General features: G+C 42.2%; 2 protein-coding genes across 3 annotated transcripts; both read left to right on the top strand.

Moving 5' to 3' along the window:
* The first annotated feature begins 1,263 nt into the window (after nt 1–1,263).
* On the top strand, nt 1,264–7,790 carry slc2a6 (solute carrier family 2 member 6). Of its 2 annotated transcripts, XM_034592082.1 has the most exons (9): nt 1,264–1,761; nt 2,152–2,423; nt 3,400–3,496; nt 3,596–3,695; nt 3,927–4,120; nt 5,151–5,326; nt 5,407–5,696; nt 6,951–7,292; nt 7,335–7,790. In XM_034592082.1, the coding sequence occupies exons 1-8, from the start codon at nt 1,696–1,698 to the stop codon at nt 7,277–7,279; spliced, it is 1,524 nt and encodes a 507-aa protein (XP_034447973.1). In that variant the 5' UTR covers nt 1,264–1,695; the 3' UTR covers nt 7,280–7,292; nt 7,335–7,790. The 2 variants fall into 2 exon arrangements, with proteins under 2 accessions (XP_034447973.1, XP_034447972.1); XM_034592081.1 differs by having other exon boundaries at nt 1,265–1,761; nt 6,951–7,790.
* Nucleotides 7,791–13,268: 5,478 nt separating this feature from the next.
* On the top strand, nt 13,269–19,896 carry si:ch211-157c3.4 (uncharacterized protein LOC561592 homolog). Its single transcript, XM_034592083.1, has 5 exons — nt 13,269–13,352; nt 17,323–17,372; nt 17,488–17,580; nt 17,682–17,895; nt 18,554–19,896. Exons 2-5 carry the CDS (start codon nt 17,327–17,329, stop codon nt 18,669–18,671), a joined length of 471 nt encoding a protein of 156 aa, XP_034447974.1. The 5' UTR covers nt 13,269–13,352; nt 17,323–17,326; the 3' UTR covers nt 18,672–19,896.
* Nucleotides 19,897–19,944: the final 48 nt, after the last annotated feature.

The raw sequence follows: 19,944 nt of genomic DNA, 5'->3' as shown, positions 1-19,944 counted from the left end.
AATGCCTGGAACTGTTGAAACTATTAGAGAGAAAACAGTTTTTTTCACAAGGGTCTCAACAGCTGTTTATTAAATTGCTTGAATGAAAATACTTAAAATCTCCAGACGGGAAAAAAACTTGTTGGCCCATGCAATAATTTTTCCTGCAGCCCACGATACTTTTACAAAATGACTACATATCTGAAGACAGTACAGAAACACTGAGGAGTTTAATGTACGACTATGTGACAGATATATGATCAAAACTATGATCAATTAATCATTGTCACAGATTATTCACTTACTTTTCTGAAAGTTAAACAGAGTCAATGAAAACACATATTTATTCAGATTCTAGCAAACCTGTCCGTTGAGCCATTGGAGCCTCGGATCGATTTGCTGCACCTTCACAGACTGAAGCTGCAGCAGGAGAACCAGGACCAGGGGCCAGCGGCCGGGCTCCAGGCTGCTCATGGTGCAGTAGAGCTGGGATAGAAGCTGCTCAGTGCTCAGAGTTAAGGACAAATGGGAGAGAGAAAGACACGTACATTATGAACACCCACGGATTGGAAGCAGATTTTTCCATTACATCATTGGGGAGCTGGGGGGAAACGCAAATGGGGGTACTCAGTTTCTCTCTCTCTCTCTCTCTCTTCTGCACGAATGAATAGAAAGAGTAAACAGTTTAAAACAATCCACCATCTTATCATTGATCAAAATGTAGAATAGTGAAAGCTAAACTCTTTCTAGGGAAGTAAGACTGAAAGTGACCATTTTCAATAGTGTCTGTTATGTTAATCCTCTACTGCAACGCCACATTGTACTGATAAAGTTTTGATTTATTAAATGACCTTCCCCCGTCTGATAAATAATTTCCTTCAATTCAATAAATGTGGGCTTTTATTTTTGTGTTGTTGTAATGTAGCAGTAAATCTCATGATGTTTGCAGCCTGTACTTTCCTCTTCCCCCCCAACTGACCCAGCAGAGGATATGGACTTCTTCTTGTTCTTCCACTTCTTCTTTTTCTTCTGCTTTCCCCCTGAATGGCCCAATTTAGGAATTCATACTGTCCATCCCTCTTCTGCTTTCACTGGGTTGCAACACTGTGGCTTCATCGACACTGGACTTTATGAAGTCACCACCGAGGGGTGATTTGATGTGTTTTACATGAATAGAATTTGACTTGCACTCTCAAAACAAAGCCTCCTTGGCAGAGCACATCAATTATTGAGATTACATTAAGAACACAATAAAAACAGAAACAGGAGCAGAAGCAAAATAATAAAAAAAAAAATTAAATCAATTTGAGGCAAAAGCTACTAAAACTCTACCCAGCTATACTGGGCAGATTAAATCAGTTAATACGTTTTCATTAATTAAAAAAGAGGAGAAAAGAAAAATGTAAAAACACCATGAAATCAAATTCAAAGTCTTTTGCTTCCAGGTTCCAGTTTCATTTTCAGTATGAACACTTGACTGGTCAGGCTTCCCTCTGTGTCTTTGTCAGCCTGGAAAACCCTGAGCTGCACGTTGTCCACAGGAGGATCCTCGGTTTGCTTTTCACTTTTCTTCCGAGCTTCCCTGGGACAGGACACACTTGGATTTCCTTTCATCTGGTGCCCATCTGGATGCACTTTTGTTTATTTTAGAAACAGTTTAATTGAGAGAAACAAAAGAAAAAAGATCAGACTCGTTTGATAAAAGCTGCTGTCAACATGTCAGCAGACACGAAGGAAGAGACTCCTCTGCTGAGGAGAAGACTCACAGCGTCTGAATCCAAGGTTGGACAACTTTCTGTAATTTGTGTTAAAAGTCTCAGCTTGATGCTTCAGTGTTTGATTGTTTGTGTTGTTGTTAGAAGCACAACACAGGGTCCGTGTCACAAAGTTAAAGGCTGGTCTGTTGTGTTAGGGCAGTTTTAGTGTCACAAAGATTACAACTTTTAATCAAGATCTATTTTCTGTATCCTGCAAAGCATTTGCAGGATACAGAAAATAGATCTATTTTCTGTATCCTGCAAAGCATTTGCACTAAGTAATGACAGCTCTAAAGTTTTTCACTCATGTGGGAGGTACTCTTCTTCTTCAGGTAAATTGCATTAGTATAAGCTCTCATTATAAAGTTCATGCAGTTTCTTTAAATTCTAATTCATCCACATCCCTTCATCCCAGATCCATAACTCCAAACTGTTCCTGGCAGTTTTCTCGGCCGTCCTGGGGAACTTCAGCTTCGGTTACTCGATGGTCTTCTCGTCCCCGGTCCTGCCAGAGCTCACGAGCCCCGGTGCCGACCCTCGACTCCGGATGGACACGGAGCAGGCCGCCTGGTTCGGCTCCATCTACACACTGGGCGCAGCGGCCGGCGGGCTGGGGGCCATGCTGCTCAACGACATGATTGGACGGAAGATGAGCATCATGATGTCAGCAGTGCCATCGACTATTGGGTGAGTCTCAGGAAAGGTCATGATCCTGTAAGTCCTGTACTTCAGTGGACAGATCAGTGTTTCTTTATCATTTTACTGCATTGCATTTCAGAGGGAAACCACAGTTGGTTTTTACTGTATTGTGTAGTTGAGACTAAACTAAACCTACAAAGGACTTTTTAATGACTAAACAGCCTTAGTCACATTAACGCTTTTCTAGGAATAACCCGTCACACTTACACAATCCTGAGAAGAGGTCTCATTACAATCACATCTAACAGTGATAGTCTCTAAAGTAAATTATGTATCATCACATCACAGACAGGATTTACACTTCATAATTAAAACCAGCCTGCTCTATTAGAGTGAAATGTGGTAGGAGTCGCAGGTTCGTGGATGCAGTCAAATATTTTTGTTATATCATTATTTTCATTTATTTACTGGGGAAAGCCAGCTTGCCTGCTGTTGCTGTATAATTCCTGAGGGTGGCAGCAGAGAGCATTAGGTTAACTCCTTTATCGAATAGGAATCTGTTCTAGTTTTGATATAAAACCGTAGATATTGATGTTAAAGCTGTTGAGTTATTGATGTTGTAGAAAATCCTTCATTTAGTTTCCTTGTACATTTATTTCATTAATATTATATCCCTATATGATCACAGCGTATAAGACAATGTTGGGTTTTTTAAGCCACATAACTCATAACTGAGATGATTCTCTAACTGGGGACAAACAGATGTTGAATTACTGGTATAAATCAATATTTAAAATGTCCATTCTATTATATTTAATGTCATGTTATTATTATTATTGGTTGTATTCATCTACAAATGATTGAGGACAAGTGCGTGTTCTATAAGCTGTATAATTTATCGAGATATTTGTTGAGTTGACGTTCTTGTTCATAAAAGGTAAAGTGCAGATCACATTTTAATTTCCCTGAAGATAATGCTGCATGTGTATCTGAGTTTGAATTCACATCTCTGTGTGCGTCTCAGATACCTGCTGATGGGAGGGGCAGTGAATACATGGATGCTCCATGTGGGTCGTTTCTTGACTGGAGTCGCCGGTGGGATGACTGCAGCTTCCATTCCTGTAAGGTCATTGTACCAAAAAAAGGACGTTTATAACCTGAATTTGTCCCACATGCGCTGAGGTTATTGTGCATGTGCCTTTTCTGTGTGTCCGTCACAGGTTTACATCTCGGAGATCTCCCACAGAGGAGTGAGAGGAGCTCTGGGCTCCTGCCCCCAGATCACTGCTGTGTTCGGGACCCTGTCACTCTACGCTCTGAGTAAGAAGATATATATTATATATATATTTACTGAAAGTAGCATTCACTGTTTATACATGCTGCTGCTCAGTGTCAGACACAGGTTCACTGCCTCTAAGTGTCAGACCTGAATAGAAACACATTTAATGAACTCTATCTAGCTTTCCTCTTATTTTGCCTGTTGATGGTGGAGTAGTTACATATATGCTCTGATATTTTTGACAACTTTTACAATAACCTCCTGATGTACAGGTCTGGTGGTACCGTGGCGGTGGCTGGCTATAGCGGGGGAGCTGCCGCCTCTGCTGATGGTCGCGTTGCTTGTGTTCATGCCCTCCTCACCCAGGAGGCTGCTCTCCTTGGGCCGAGAGGAGAAGGCCAAGAAAGTGCTCCTGTGGCTGAGGGGAAGTCGCTACGACACACACATCGAGCTCAGAGCCATTCAGGTAAGACACCAGTATATGTTCTTCTGAACAGTGGTGGGATGTAACACAGTACAGATACTCAAGTGTGTGTACTTCATTAGGGTTAGGCTTTTTTAAATTTAATTTTCAATTTCACTTGACTATAAAAAGGGAAATATCTCTACTTTCTACTCCTTTCTATAAATGAGAGGGGGATGGGTCCATTGGTCCAATCAGAGAAGGCAGGTAACATTAAACCCTGCCTCTTACAGCAGGATGAAGCATTAATATAAGTCTGTATTATTCTGGCATTAAACTAAATATACAGTAGGGCCAGTTAAAGGTCCAGTGTGTAAGATTTAGGTGAAAGGGATCTATTGGCAGAAATTGAATATAAAATATAAAATATATAAATAGTGTTTCATCTAAATTGTACGAATAGTTCTTTTCTTCAGCCTAGAATGAGCCCTTTATATTTCAATACTTTATATTTACATCGGGAGAGGGTCCTCTCTATGGAGGCCGCCATGTTTTTTACAGTCGCCCAAACTGGACAAACTAAACCTTTTGAGTTTGACAACTTAAGCTGCCACAGGTTCTCTTTCATGTTTGGAAGAGGAGGGTGAGGTGAGGGGGTGTTCAGCTGCGACATGCAACTTCACCACTAGATGTCACTAAATTCTACACACTGAGCCTTTAATGATGTAGTAGGCCAGCATCAGGGAATACACTACACTCGGGAAGTGCTTTTACCTTTAATACTTAAAGTATATTTAAAAGCAAGTTCTTACTTTTAATCGAGTAGAGAAGTTAATGTGATACTTTTCCTTCAGTGAAATGTTTGTGCGCTTCTACTACTACATGTCAGTCTGATAGCTGAGACAGTAAAGTGGACATTTTCGGTTAGAGAGATCTACTAGATAGGATTGCACAGATGTAGTAAGTAAAGTAAGTAAATCACGTGTTTCCAGTGCTCACACATTAACTTCAGTGGTGAACACGTCAGAGGAGGTTTCAGGTAAATATAAAATGCAACTTCTATGCTTGTGTTTACATTTTTCTGCCAATGCAGCACAGCATCAGCTCGCAGACCAGGGTCACATTCTCCCAGCTTGGCACACCCGTCTTCTACAAGCCAATCCTCATCTCGGTGGTGATGCGTTTCCTGCAGCAGATGACGGGCATCACGCCCATTCTGGTCTTCCTGCAGCCCATCTTTGCCAAGAGCAACGTCTCCCTGGAGCCCAAGTAGAAAATATATCCTATTCATCCGTACTCATTTCTGATCTATCGAGTATTAACCTATTCAATCATTTTGTGTTTGTCAGGTATGATGCTGCCATTGTGGGCGTCGTCCGCCTCCTTTCGGTTGCCGTGGCAGCCTGTTTGATGGACAAGGCGGGACGCAAAGCCCTGCTGTACATGTCGAGCATGCTGATGTTCCTCGCTAGTCTGACTCTGACCATGATCTCCCACACCACACCCTGCCCCTCTACTCCAAACCTCACTTTGAGTTCGGACTACGGCCTCCACGGTGACATCGGACACACTTTAGGGGCCGGTCACCAAGGCCCAGCAAGCGTCCTTCCTCTCATCGCCACCATGGTGTTTATATTTGGTGAGTGCCGGAAGCAGCTTTTCGACTTTTGCTGAAAATCGAATCACTCTGTTGTTTTTTAACGATGGAACCAGCGAGGTCCGAGGGATGGTTGTTGTTGTATTTAAAGATGGACGAGATGACTGCCCCCCAAAAAGTAAAGCCACAGCTGGCTGCAGTATGGGTCATAAATCCCGCCTCCTCTATGTTAATGGCTGGGACAAGGGCCAAACAAAAAACATCACAATTCACATCAAATTATTTTTCTCAAAGATGGTTTTCTGGAAATGTAGGTAGTTCTAATGACACTGGTGTGTGTTCAACAGTTTATTTTTCTGATAAGTTTGGTTTTAAAAAGTTATTTGATGCTATAAAAATGGGCCGAGACTTCATGATTGACAGCTAAGACCGACTCGCGATTGATTGGTTGAGCGCTTGTATCCTTACCGTGGCTCCATCCCCGATCGCTACTGGGCAGATTCTGGGTCCAAATCAAAAGATGGCGGCGTTCAGATACAGGATATTTAGGCTTCATGTCTGGATAGTGGGAGGAAGTGGAAGTCATCCATCTTTGTATACAGTCTGTGGAAGGTCCTGATAGAAATATCTCAACAGCTACTGGATGGATTGCCATTACATTTTATACATTAAACACTTTCCCTGATAATTACTAATAACTTTGATCCACTTAGTTTTCCTTTACTTTTTTTAGAAGCCTTGAGACATTATGCTTTTGATCACCAGACATTTTTCATCTCATGCCAGTAGCAGATCACAACTGGAAATTGTCAGCCTCACTCCACACACTGGTTTAGTTGGGTGGAGATTATTAACCCGTCATGCATGTGTCCCTGTAACAAGTCATGTGCTTGTTGCTGCAATTTACCTTTTGTCTTCTTCCAACCATTCAAGACCTGCTTCTTCCTCAGGACATTTTGTTACACTGAACATAATTAACTGTTGTTCCACCTCCACTTACTCATACAACATTGAGTTTGTGGTGATTGTGTTGGATTTAATTACATTCTGACGCCTTATGCAATTAGGAAAACATTAAAACGTCACATTGTGGTGATGTGGCCCTTACATTCAAGAGTCACGTGTCCAGAATCCAAGCTACAGGAGCAGACAACTCATTTTATTTGATTTCGTTTTGGTTATTTTGAATCCGCAAATCAAATGTACCACAGATAGATGAACCTCTAAATAAGTTCCGTGTCCGATTGTGCCATGACATCATCTTCTCTCACATGGGCTGTTTGCTTTGTCTCCTAGGATATGCCATGGGATGGGGCCCAATCACGTGGCTGCTGATGTCAGAGGTGCTGCCGCTGGTTGCCAGGGGCGTGGCGTCAGGTCTCTGTGTCGCCGTCAGCTGGTTGACGGCCTTCGTGCTCACACACGCCTTCACACACCTGGTGGACGCGTACGGCCTCTACGTGCCCTACCTGGGCTTCACCGTGGTGTGTGTCGTCTGCCTGCTGTTCAACGCCGTGTGCATCCCGGAGACTCGCAGCCGCTCACTGGAGGAAATTGAGAACTACTTCAGGACAGGCCGTACGTTCACCATCAGGCGGAGTCAATCCACGACACAGTCCACCTGAAGCTCACACTGTCAGGAAGTACTTTCAAATTAAAATGTACGATCAATATTAAGGGTCTAAGTATAGAGGGTGTATGGTCTAAAACACACTGAGAGAAGGAGCACTACTAGAATAAGGACTGCACAGGCAGCTGTCCTAGGTCAAAGGTCACTGAGGCTGAGTTCAGCGGAATAAAACATTTGGTCTACAAGCAGGTCACTGTTTTTACAATAATCATCTTACACTAATATTAGGTATGCAAATGTGTGTTTTCTCACACTCCCATAAGTACTGTAACACAATATTAGATCTACACACTAGTTGTTTGTAATCAGCCAACACTCTGGGTCGATTTAACCACTAATGTGGGGACTGGGTGAAAACAGGGCAGCGACACTTGTGCCTCACAGTTTAGAGCAGCTAACACAGTAATAAAACTAATGTGGCTACATAACAATATATGGTGAAGCAGTGGTGGAGGACGTACTCACACATATTACTCAAGTAAAAGTACAAATACAGACTACTAGCTTTTAAATATACTTAAAAGTAAAAGTTCTTGTCGAGTGTAGACAATTCCCTGATGCGATGGTCTACTACATCATCAACTGAGCCCACTGAATATGTTGACTTCTGTATTGGTTTCTTCCAAATAAAGCAGAGTCTAAATCTAATTAATTACTTTGAAAAATACCAAAAAGCCATGTAACGCAATGCAGCATCGTGAATATGTAGTCGAGTAGGAAGTGCAGGTATTTGCTGATATATGTAGTGTAAAAGTAAAAGGTACCTGAAAGTAAATCTGAAACATGAAAATGAAAGTTTATGTTTGCTACATTCCACCACTGAGTCTCCCTTCCTGTTCCCTGGTGAGAGATTGTGGTGAAAACACAATAAGTCTCCTTATAAAAATAACACTCTTCTTTTCAACAAGCCATCATTTCCACAGTAGTAAACCATGTGTTCTCCCCTCACTACTATGTGAAATGTATTCAGTATTAACACGCACTGTGTTCAACAAGGGGTTTAAAAGTGAAAATGTCCAACACTGTACCAGCAGAACAGACTTTTATGTTCACAAAGTTCTGTTTGAATCTGTTCGAGGAACATTTGATTATTAAATACTTTTTCTAACTTTTGCTGATTGCTCGTTTGCTTTCGGAATTAAAATGGCCCTGAGTGAAACTTTTACCTCAGCAAAGGCTCCACATGTCAAGTGAGAGGATGCAGATGCAGGCACGGGAGCTCACCGGCGGGTGAATGTGGATTTAATGTCCGGGTCGACTGGTTTACAGCACATGAACATCAAGGGGCAATTCATAAATGAAAACTGAGCCAGACAAACACAGACTATACACACGAGGGATGAGTGAACACAGGTGAAACAGGAAAGATGCAGACGATCACAAGGAAACAGGACAAAGACAGAAAGTGAAGCCGGAGGAACTGAAGAACTGAGAGTGCAAACACAAAACCAAGCACAGAACACAAATCCAGGAAACCATGGCAACCGTCCACAACATACAAAGTCCATAAAGTGAAAATCTTTCATAAACGTCCAAAACAGTAGATATAGATAGATAGATAGATAGATAGATATCTGACTGAATTTGGATCCTGTTTGTACAGTAAACAATCACAGACGGTCCCTTTGTAAAGTCGGTACACAGAGATTTATGCTGCAGTCGTCAATTACAGAGGGTTTGAAAAATCTAACACACGAATCTGAAAGTATATACTGCAAATAAACACAACCATAGAGAGAATATCCCTCGAAAAAAGTCCATTATCTTGTCTGTGGCTAAATGAGAGAATGAGGAAATGACAATGTGAAACGACGATGTGGTGGCTCAGCGGGCCGAGTCACATGCCACAGCGTCGCACTCACCGTGACACCGGTTTGAGTCTGACTCAGCCTGGGATGAGCATCATAATTACCCCCCCCCCCAATGTTCAGTGGATCACATTGAAGTTTACAATATGCCAATGACAAGAGGTGGATATGATTAATGATAAAGGAATGTCGCCTGTCATACCCGATGTGATCCTGTGGGTTTGTGGGTCTGACTGAAGAGCTGCTCCTCGAATGGGACTGTTGTGTCTAATAATCATGTTCAGCCTTTTTCACAGACATCATGTTCCCCGTGATCACAGAGCCCGTCAATTATCATCTGACAAAAGCCTCTGTCGGCAACGGCTAATCTTTGATTCTTTTGGGGCTTTCCCGGTGTAGATACCTGACATCTACAAGACGCCATCTTCCGTTTCCCGCACACTGTTTAAAGTCCGACTAAAAAACGTGAGACACGAGAATGTAGCCGGAGTTCTCGGCGATATGCAGAACACCACCATCGTCTCACCACCAGCCCTCACTACAGAAAGCAGTGATGATGTGTACACGGCTCACACTGATCAATAGTTTACTGAGATTGACTTTGCGATATTGTTCCTGCAACACAAGCACAACAGCAGAATGGAAATGAACACGACGCCATGACAATGGATTTATTTATTGTCCTTCTAATTGATGATCTATAATAAAACTAGAGTCACCGCCCTGCTGGTAAGTGCAGTTTCAGTTCCTCTGGGAGTTCCCGACACGTTGCATTCACAACAATCTTGAGTCTGAATGAACATTTGTTCCAGATTTGAATGGATTCTCTCAGGGCGTTGGCAACATGTTCATGGCCTTGATCTTCGGACAACCGTAAAACTGCCTGGAATAAAAACAGGACACTATATATATCATATTTAGTGGTGGATGATAATAATTCAACTCCTCAAATAATTAACCCATCTCTGACTCAGGCCTTCCCAACAGGGAGCATTGCAAAGTTTTAGTTTGTGCACTGTCAGCAGATATTCTTTGTATTTCAGAGATATGAAGGGTCCCAGCCACTGTCGCTGTGCGCTGTGTTTGATTGACATGGCAGGAAGAAGAGTTAATACACTGCAGGGGTTGGGTGTGTCCGGGTGTGTGTGTGTGTGTGTGTGTGTGTGTGTGTGTGTGTGTGTGTGTGTGTGTGTGTGTGTGTGTGTGTGAGAGAGAGAGAGAGAGAGAGAGAGAGAGAGAGAGAGAGAGAGAGAGAGAGAATTTGGTCTTTGTAGCCACACCTTGTTAAATCAAAGCAGTGGCTTCATCGATTCTTTCATTGGCTGCAGAAAAACTTCAGAGAACAATTGTTTAATGTCAATTTAGCTCGACAGGACACATTCATTCCTGTCATATTTAGTAAGTTGTGATATTTCCGCCTCACGCACACAGATTAAAGATAAACGCTGCTGATGTGCATCAAGACGTCTGGTCCGTGTGTACGTGCTTGTGTGTGCAGTTTGTGTCACACTCATTTTGATTGATTACCATTTTCAATTATAAAATAAATATAAAAATAATACAATATGCACACACACACACACCTCAGCTTCTTAGTCTGCAGGGATTGGTTTATTCTCTGGAATGTTGTTCATCAGGCCTATCGAAACACACAATCCCTCACCCCCTTCACCGCACATTCACGCACACACACACACACACACACACACACACACACACACACACACACACACACACACGCACACGCACACACACACACACACACACACACACACAAACCTCACCACTACCCCACCCATCTGGCATCGGGGCAACACCCCAACATCTCAAACACACCTTCACGACTGTTCACCTTCCGATTGATGTGTTTGAGGCTGAATGACTGGATGATTAGTTTGTCAAAAGTGACGAGACATTCTGAGATGAAGCTGTAAATCTGTTACGTCCAACACCAAGAGACAAGAGAGCAGGCAGTCAACACCCAGCTGTGCTCGGTGATCCAGTGCCCAGCAGCGGAAAAATGTGGTTGAACTGGCCTGCTCCCAGCTGAGAGACAGAAACATTCCCGGCAGCTTCTGAACTAAATTGTGACACTAACATGACAAAGGAGAAACACAGGCAGGTTTGTATGTTGCAGATAAAAGATGAAAAAGTACAATGCCTATAAAAAGTATTCACCCCCCTTGGATGTTTCACCCTTTTGCTGCTTTTATACATGAAATCATGGTCAATATAATTTGGCTTTTTTGACAAGAATTTGCACAAAAGAAAATCTTTAATATCAAAGTGAAAACAGATTTTTACAAAATAATGTCAATTAATTAAAAATATATAAGGTAAAGTAAATGATTGAATAAATGTTCACCCCCTTCAGGTCAGTATTTGGTAGATGCACCTTTGGCTGCAACCACAGCACTGAGTCTGTGTGGATATGTCTCAATCAGGCTGGCACATCTGGACGCTGCAATTTTTCTCCATTCTTCTTTGCAAAACAGCTGAAGCTCTGTCAGGTTGCTCGGGGATCGGGTGTGAACAGCTCTTTTCAAGTCCAGCCACAAATTCTCGATTGGATTGAGATCTGGTCTTTGACTCGGCCACTCCAGAACATTCACCTTGTTGTCCTTGAACCATTTCTGTGTAGCTTCTGTTGTATGCTTGGGGTCGCTGTCTTGCTGGAAAATAAATCTTCTCCCAAGTCGTAGTTCTCTTGGAGACTGAGTCAGATTATCCTCCAGGATTTGGCGATATTTTTCTGCATTCATGTTCCCCTCTTCCTTTACAAGCCTTCCAGGGCCTGCTGCTGAGAAGCACCCCCAGAGCACGATGCTGCCACCACCATGCTTCACGGTGGAGATGGTGTGTTTGTGGTGATGTGCAGTGTTTGGTGTTCGCCAATCATAGCGTCTAGTCTGATGGCCAAAAAGCTCAATTTTTGTCTCATCAGACCAAAGAACCTTCTTCCAATTGACCGTGGAGTCTCCCACGTGACTTTGGGCGAATTCCAGGCCAGATTTCATATGAGCTTTTTTCTACAGTGGCTTTCTCTTTGCCACTCTCCCATACAGCTTCGACTGGTGAAGAACCAGTTGTTGTATGTACAGTCTCTCCCATCTGAGCCACTGAAGCTTTTAACTCCTTCAGAGTGGTCGTAGGTGTCTTGGTGGCCTCCCTCACCAGTCGTCTTCTTGCCCGGTCACTCAGTTTGTGAGGACAGCCAGCTCTAGGCAGATTTAAACAAGTGCCACACTCCTTCCATTTCTTAATGATGGATTTAACTTAACTGTGGGATGTCCAGTGAGTAGGAAATCTTTTTGTAGCCATCTCCTGACTTATACTTTTCAATGATCTTATCTCTGAGTTGCTTGGAGTGTTCTTTTGTCTTCATGTTGCAATTGTAGCAGGAATCCTGATGAACCAGAGACTGGACCTCCCAGACACAGGCGTTTTTATACTACAATCAAATGAAATAACACGAAAGGGATTAAATAGTTTCTTTGCACAGATTAAACCAACAAAGTAAAACTGTGTTGAGTTTGTTTCCAGCTGTTTCTCCATCAGGGTGTTGGCCGTAGCCTTATTTTCAACAGACGGATAAGAGCTGGCTCCAAGCTAAGAAATCGTATATATTTTCCAAAATGTCAAACTTTTGCTTTTAGTTTAGCAGTTTTTAATTCCTGCACCGATCAGTCAGAACGCAAAATAGAAATTGACATTGCATGATCAGCCGTACAAATAAAATCGAACTGGATTGCATTGAAAAAAATACGTAAGGTGAGTTGGTCCAGTGCTTTTTTCCTTGAGGTCGATGCTGAATTCTTGTCATATTTTGGAAGAGGGTTTGAATTAAAGGTGTGTGTGTGTGTGTGTGTGTGTGTGTGTGTGTGTGTGTGTGTGTGTGTGTGTGAGCATGTATATCTTATGTTCCTCTACGTCGTCAATGCAGTCACATTCCAGGACAAAAACAACAACTTATGTTCACCTGAAGTCACACAGACACACACACACTCCCTCAGTAATCTCAGAGAAACAAAGAACAGGTTAGAGAGGAGGCCGCTCCGGTCTTTGGAAGTTACACCTAAAACCAGAGAGTGACTCATTCCATCAGTCTTTGTGCGTGTGGGCGGGGCCGTGGGTGTGTCCGGGGACAGGTGCAGGTGATACAGGTGATACAGGCTGATGTCTCAGCTACAAGCTATCTGGATTGTACATCAGCAGCAAACCACACACGTCTCTGAATACTGACACGGACACATCGCCAAGGTAAGAGCATCACAAATCAATATATCAGGAGAGAGAGGATTTGATTTCACACTGATGACTTCAACTTTAAACTCTCTTGCACTAAAGGAAAAGGTTCGATGACAGAAAAAGAAAGTTTTGGACCGATTCACTGCAAGTTATTCTGCACAAAGACGATAATCTGAGATGCAGATCAACAACAAGTTACATGTTGTGGCTGAAAAGGATGTTTACTTATAAATCTTAGAGATAACACATCAAAACAAAGCCTATAGCTGAATAATCATTTGTCTCCTGTGGGTTAAATATTTATCTCTGGCTTTATGTTCCAGTTCTAATTAAAGTCATTATTAGGACCCGAGTCATTAAGTTTTTATTGCTGGAATGTGGAGACAGACACGACAGGTTTTAGAGGCTCCAGACATTTCAAATCTTCAATTTGCTTCTTTATTCTTCCTCGTTTGTCCTGTAAGTCACCTGCTCGTTCTCAAAACTTCGGTTTGTTATTTTTTCTTAATCATTTGGTGATGGTTGATTTGTGACGGTTGAATTTAAGGTTTTGATAAATGGTCTGGCTTTTTATCTGAGAAGGACTTTCTCACTTCTTTTAACTTAAATATAATATATACATATACATATATACATATATATACATGTGCGTGTACATGTCTGATTTCTAGTCGTTCCAGCTGCAGACAAACGTATAGTTTATATCAGAGTGTATTTTTAAAGACGATGGGTCCGTCTATTGTGAACCCATTTAAATTAAAACACTTACTCTAAGCACAAATTAATAAATTTAATATGAACAGACTTGATCTAATGTTTTTCTGTCGGTGTTGCTGTGATGTAAAGTCTCATGTTTTGCTCGGTCCAGAGGTTTCCGGCTCTGAACAGTTTCTTGGGAGGATCAGTGAATAGAAGAGATTCAGTTATTACATTAATCATTTCAAAGGAACATCAGTTTTTATAGAAGCAGGTCACATAGAAGAGTTTAAATGTGTGTGATTTGGTTCAAGAGACTCCCCCCCCCCCTCGAGTCAGAATCTAATAAATAGCTCAGGACCGACCTCAGCAGAAAAAGACCATTATTTAGTGTCTGAAGAGTTGAAAGATATAATCTAGTCCTCGTTGGCATTCGGCAGAATTTGAGTGAAACTGAACTAAGGTGGGGTGAGAGTGACAGTGTCAGACTTTTATATTCTCTGCCTGAGGCGTTTAGCATTTTGATGGGTGTGAAAAAAAAAGTAGCAGAACTAGTGTTAGTGTCAGTGACTCGACACGAGCTGTGAATTAACTGAGCTGAAAAGGGGCTGTGCTCCAAATGTACATCATTCTAATACTTTTGGCTCTTTTCCTACATACATGAACCAGACATAGTTTGATCTACAAACATTTTTAAATCATCCCACAACCACAAGTACCAGGAAAAAACCGAAGTTGTAAGTCTTGTGATATTTGTAAGAATAATATGATGTTGTAGGGTTTTTAACCTGATCATAAAATACTGCAAATTAACTTTTAATTTCTGCTAAAACACGTGTTTGAGTCAAGTCACTTCCCATTTCGTTTTCTGAGTGAGTCGATTAAAACTGACGTCAGACTGAGAATCTCAGTGACCGAAGGCATCACTTGGGTATTTTTAATCATTTTAATAATCATAATAATAATAATAGTAAAAATGATCACTTCACGAGTAGAAAGTGCTGTACAACAACAAATCAAATTGTCAAAATACAGAAAGAAGTTCATAAATAATAATGGTTATGATAATAAGAGGTAAAAGATCAATAATGACCTGGCTCCACAAGTATAACTAGAAATAAATGACCTTTCCTCTGTCAGGTGAGGATTAAAGACAGTGAAAACCATCTCTGACACACACACACACACACACAGGTTTGACCGGCACAGATGTGACAGTGAGGCCACACCTGTGTCTAAATGAAAAATCCACCTTCTTCACTGAGCTCTCCAGGTCGTAGCGTTCACTTGGAAATCACCTGAAAGCTTCAGCCAGTATCAGTCTCACCCACTTCTTCTTCCACGAATCCACTCCTCAGCCTCCGCGGGTGTTTTGTTTAATTGTCGGCCTCCAACTTTCCGCATTGACGTTTTAAAGTATCTGTGCAATGTGGCCGATTGATGTTTTTCGGAAGCCGCACCCAGTCCCTGCCTCATCTGCCTGATGACAGGAACCTCAGCACAGAGGCTGGTTTTTCATCTCAGCTCTTTCCTGTACATCTATTTGGTCTATTTTTATCCTCTATTAAATCAAGGCCTCTTCCTTTAACAGCTCTTAAAAGCACCATGACACCACCGTGCAACGCTTCTCCAAGCTTTTATTTTCACTTATTGAATCTGCAAAGAAGGAAAAAGGACATTTTAGACAATTATACTCCTCAGGAAAAAGGAATAAACAGACTTTGAAGCTGCTGGAAACAACAGATTAAACAGTTTTCCGTGACAAACCCAACACGCTCCCACATTCTCCAGTTAAAGTCCCACCAGCTGTTTATAGCACAGTGGAATGGACCCGCCAGTTTATCAGAGAGACGATTACACAGAGTCCCTCACACAGAATCTACCAGAACTGAGACACATTGATGTCACATTAACGTTCAGTCACAAGTGTGTGAATGAATCTTGTGATTCCCACAACACGATGTCAGGGTGTTTTCCTGTAGAGGAGCCGGCTCGACCGAGTTCAGACTTATTCATGTGAGGCCGCAGTTCAGTCTGCGACGTGTGAGCTCATCACCAGTAGGTTTGGTCGACACACCCTCAGTCCGTGACACCGGGAGAAGAAGCATGCAGCCCGGTGGCATTCCTGCACCAACATATGGGTGTGTGTGTGTGTCTGTAATATGCATATGCTGCAATGCTGTTATACAATAGTCAAGTGAAGGGTTTTGGTTCAATCTCCAAGAAATGAAGGACTGAGTTGATGAATTACGAGTGTGTGTGTGTGTGTTTTCATTTGTTTGTATGAAAGGAAAAAGGGAATAAACAGGAGAGAACAGCAGAGTTTACTTTACTTTACTTTACACACAGGTGTTTGATCATTTGTTGGTCAGATTGGTGTCACGTGGAGAGAGTTCATCTCATCTCATGTCCCACAGTGAGGTTCTTGTTGAGACAGAATTTACTTCTCATTCCTCGGAAAGATCTTTTCCTCATGGCTCACATTCTTCTTCAGCTCAGTCACTGGTGTATTTTGTCACATGCTGACGTATCACATAGGTGATGGAGCAGGAAGCAATAAGTCACAGTCGACAGACTGACAGCGCATTTTATTGATGTGATTTATTTATGGATTTCTGTACTTGAGTCAAGCTGTGGCAGCTTCTTCAGGGGAAAAAAGACAGTATTCACATATTCTGTTGATCTGTTTACGATTGTAGTTTATTTCCTTTAGAAATAACGAAGAACATTTTGTGAATCTTCGGTTTAATCTCGAACAATAATTCACTGTTTACTCTTCTAATGTCCAATCGGAGCTCTATGAGGTGACTGCTGACGCAAAGCAACATTTCTTACTGCTGCTGCTTCGGAAAATAATAAACAATAAAAATAATAACAACCTGTATTTATGTGGGACTTTTCAAAACAAAGTTACAAAGTGCTTTACCAGATGAAATGATAAAAGCAATTAAAACCAGTTTAAATGTCTCGTAATCATTAATTAAAAGACTCAAAGTAGAAGAGACAAATAGAATAAAAGTCCTTTTATTGACCATATGTGCTGTGAGGGGTTGATTACTGAAAGAAACCGCCACACAATGCAGTTTATATGTATTTATACCCTGAGCGGACAACTCATTCTTAGGTTTGGGCAAAATACGTGTAAATAAGACCCTTAAAGGTCCTTGTGTCGGACTCTGGCTCCATCTGAAGGCAACAAGCAGCATATTTGTTACTGAGAAAGATCCTGGACATGTCTCTTCTAATGACGAGCATCCGTCCTCACACTCTGTTTCTGTCTCTGCAGCACAATGAGTGCAGGAGCAAAGAAAGATCCCCCTCCCTACCTGATACCAGGTGAGTCCCCCCCCCCAAACACACACACACACACACCATCATCTTCATCACTCTCATCATCAGATTGGCTCACTCTCTCTCCCTCCTCCCTCTGTGTCTCTCTGCCCTGGTCCAGTCGAGGGTCAGAACGATGGAGTGACGGTTTACCATCTGCATTCACCTTTCACCCCTCCTCCCTCCTCGCAGGCGGCTGGAGTGGCCACGCCAGGTAAACCCCCGCATCACGTCACAGTGTCATGTCCAACACTTCCAACACCAGTTTCCTCTGGAGCGATGTTGATTCCCTGTTTCCTCCCATCTCCTCCTCAGTGTACACGAGTGGCGGCGGAGGCGCCGGAGGCAGCCTCGGCGCAGGCCTCGATGGCGGGGCCGGCAAAAGTAAGTTTGTGAGCTACGACACCGACCTGGGACGAAACGCCGGCATGACCACCTGCACTTCCTGTCAGCAGCAGGTCATGACCAACGTCACCTACAAAGCTGGGACGTACGCCTGGCTGATGTGTTTACTCTTCATCTGCTGTGGGTGAGTGGGACCCGACCAGAGCACAGACCCACACTTAAAGAGTTTGAACCTAATCTAAAAACAGTCCACACCAGCCCTTTTCTTAAATCCTCACACCGGCTGCCTGAAAGCCACAGGATTGATTTTAAATCTCTTCAAAACACGCAGCAGACATGATAATCCACTGCAGCCCTGCAAGAGCCCTGAGGTCACTGGGGAGTGGTCTGCTGGTGGCACCCAGGGCACAGGGGGAGCAGCTTGTCCCTGTGCACGAGGCACTGGTCTTAGGGAAAAACGCTTTTTAAAACCAGATTGAAAACTTTTTGAAGTTAAGGGCCTTTAACTATAAGTTCTTTTATTTCTTTTACCTCGTTAAATCTCTTTACATCTTTTATTTTTTATGTTTTTTAATGTCCCTGCATAGAACCTTGAATCTACCTCAAAGTGTGAAATGTGCTTTGCCTAAATTTCCCTCTGGATCCATCTACAGTATCTAACCGTCTGTCTGTCCAGATCTATACAGACCAAAGACAAGGCTGCATCATTGGTTAAATGATGATGATGCTATAGATGATACCATACTTCACTCTTTTACTCTCGTATGTTGCACTGGAGCTGTGTGAGGCCTCGTTCAGACCTGACATTAACATCCGTGTGTGTCCGTGTGTGTGTGTTTCAGGTTAATCCTGTGCTGCTGCCTGATTCCATTCTTCCTGAAAAACTTCAAGGACGCGTACCACACATGCCCGCGCTGCAACCGGGTCCTGCACGTGGACAAGAAGCAGTGCTGCAAATGACGACCATGACGTCGCAGAAGGTCCCACAGAAATAAGGAACAACATCCTGCTCCGTCTGTCCGTGTTCTCTCTGCTCTATGAAACCGAAAGGTCACAGTTCAGATGCAGCTTATTTCTATGGATGAGCAAAATCAACCATGAATGTCGCTCACATTACATCATATTATTAGTAGCCAGACTCGGAGTGATCACAGTGTCACTTTAAAACCTCTGGTGAGCAAACCCAACACACCCCATGCACTTTCATCTTGGGAGCCGTTACCTTTTTGTCCCATTTCCAGTAGAAAATTTTACATTCTCTATTTTTCCACCTCAGGTAAAATGAAGGCTTGTACATAGACTTTATCAAACACTTCATGTGTACGTCAGGACTCACACAGTCCAGATGTGCATTTGAAGGTATCGTCACGACTTCTGACTAAGCAACAGCAGCGTAAAAACAAGCCGACACAACTTCTCTCCTGCAGTAATTGCACAATAAATTTGCGTTGACGTTGTTTGACCCAGAAATGTAACAAACACTCCATAGAATAAAATGTGGCTCATTTGTGTTGCATTCAGATTTTCTTCTGCCATTAATATACTCGTATAACTCTAAAGGGATGAGGGGCAATCATGAAGTTCAAAGAAAAACCTATATCACAACAGCAGCTGCAAATATCATTTTTTCCTTTTTTGTTTCGATTCTTTGAAGCTTTACCCCCGAACGACGCTTTGTTCACGTGTTTTTGTTACATTGTCGAGAGCAGAATTAAAGCTAAAGATGACGTTATGATGTGACGTGTTCATTGACTGTCAGTGTTAGTGGAGCCGCTCATCGAGACACGTGTAAAGTGAAACTCTGGAAGATTTCTGTCCCAATCTGACGGTGACTGAGCCCAGTGATTAAAGTATTGCAATATTTACACATCTGCAGTTTTGTGAACTGGAGACATAAGAAAATAATCTAATGTAAAGATTAGATTGAATTTCACCGTTTTCAACACCCGGTGTCGCCAAATCTACCAGGATGGAAATCTTCTAGATTTGTCACTTCCTACATAAATGTCTGATTTTTTTTTTGTTATTAAAAAAAATCTTTCTGCTTCCTAAATACAATAACAATGTGAGAACGAGAGCGGAGGGATATTGTTGTGAAGGATGTGATTTCTTTCACGTTGACTGGCGGAAGAGTGGACTATTGTTATTGACATTATTTCTCTAATAAAAATAGACATGGATATTTAATTTCATTGTTTCAGATTTTTCTTTCCTATCTTGCCTTCTTCTAGAG

Source organism: Hippoglossus hippoglossus, chromosome 8 (assembly GCF_009819705.1).
Source record: "Hippoglossus hippoglossus isolate fHipHip1 chromosome 8, fHipHip1.pri, whole genome shotgun sequence".
In the NCBI taxonomy this organism is placed as follows: domain Eukaryota; kingdom Metazoa; phylum Chordata; class Actinopteri; order Pleuronectiformes; family Pleuronectidae; genus Hippoglossus; species Hippoglossus hippoglossus.
The sequence above is the reverse complement of the archived record's forward strand: the minus strand, read 5'-3'. Positions and strand labels throughout refer to the sequence as shown.

Excerpts from the sequence above, each read along its gene's own strand:
- slc2a6 (XM_034592082.1), top strand. The coding sequence starts at position 1,696 with ATGTCAGCAGACACGAAGGAAGAGACTCCTCTGCTGAGGAGAAGACTC. Across the intron at positions 1,762-2,151 it reads TCACAGCGTCTGAATCCAAG|ATCCATAACTCCAAACTGTT; the intron begins GTTGGACAACTT and ends CCTTCATCCCAG. Across the intron at positions 4,121-5,150 it reads TCGAGCTCAGAGCCATTCAG|CACAGCATCAGCTCGCAGAC; the intron begins GTAAGACACCAG and ends CTGCCAATGCAG.
- si:ch211-157c3.4 (XM_034592083.1), top strand. The coding sequence starts at position 17,327 with ATGAGTGCAGGAGCAAAGAAAGATCCCCCTCCCTACCTGATACCAG. Across the intron at positions 17,581-17,681 it reads GGCTGGAGTGGCCACGCCAG|TGTACACGAGTGGCGGCGGA; the intron begins GTAAACCCCCGC and ends TCTCCTCCTCAG. Across the intron at positions 17,896-18,553 it reads TTACTCTTCATCTGCTGTGG|GTTAATCCTGTGCTGCTGCC; the intron begins GTGAGTGGGACC and ends TGTGTGTTTCAG.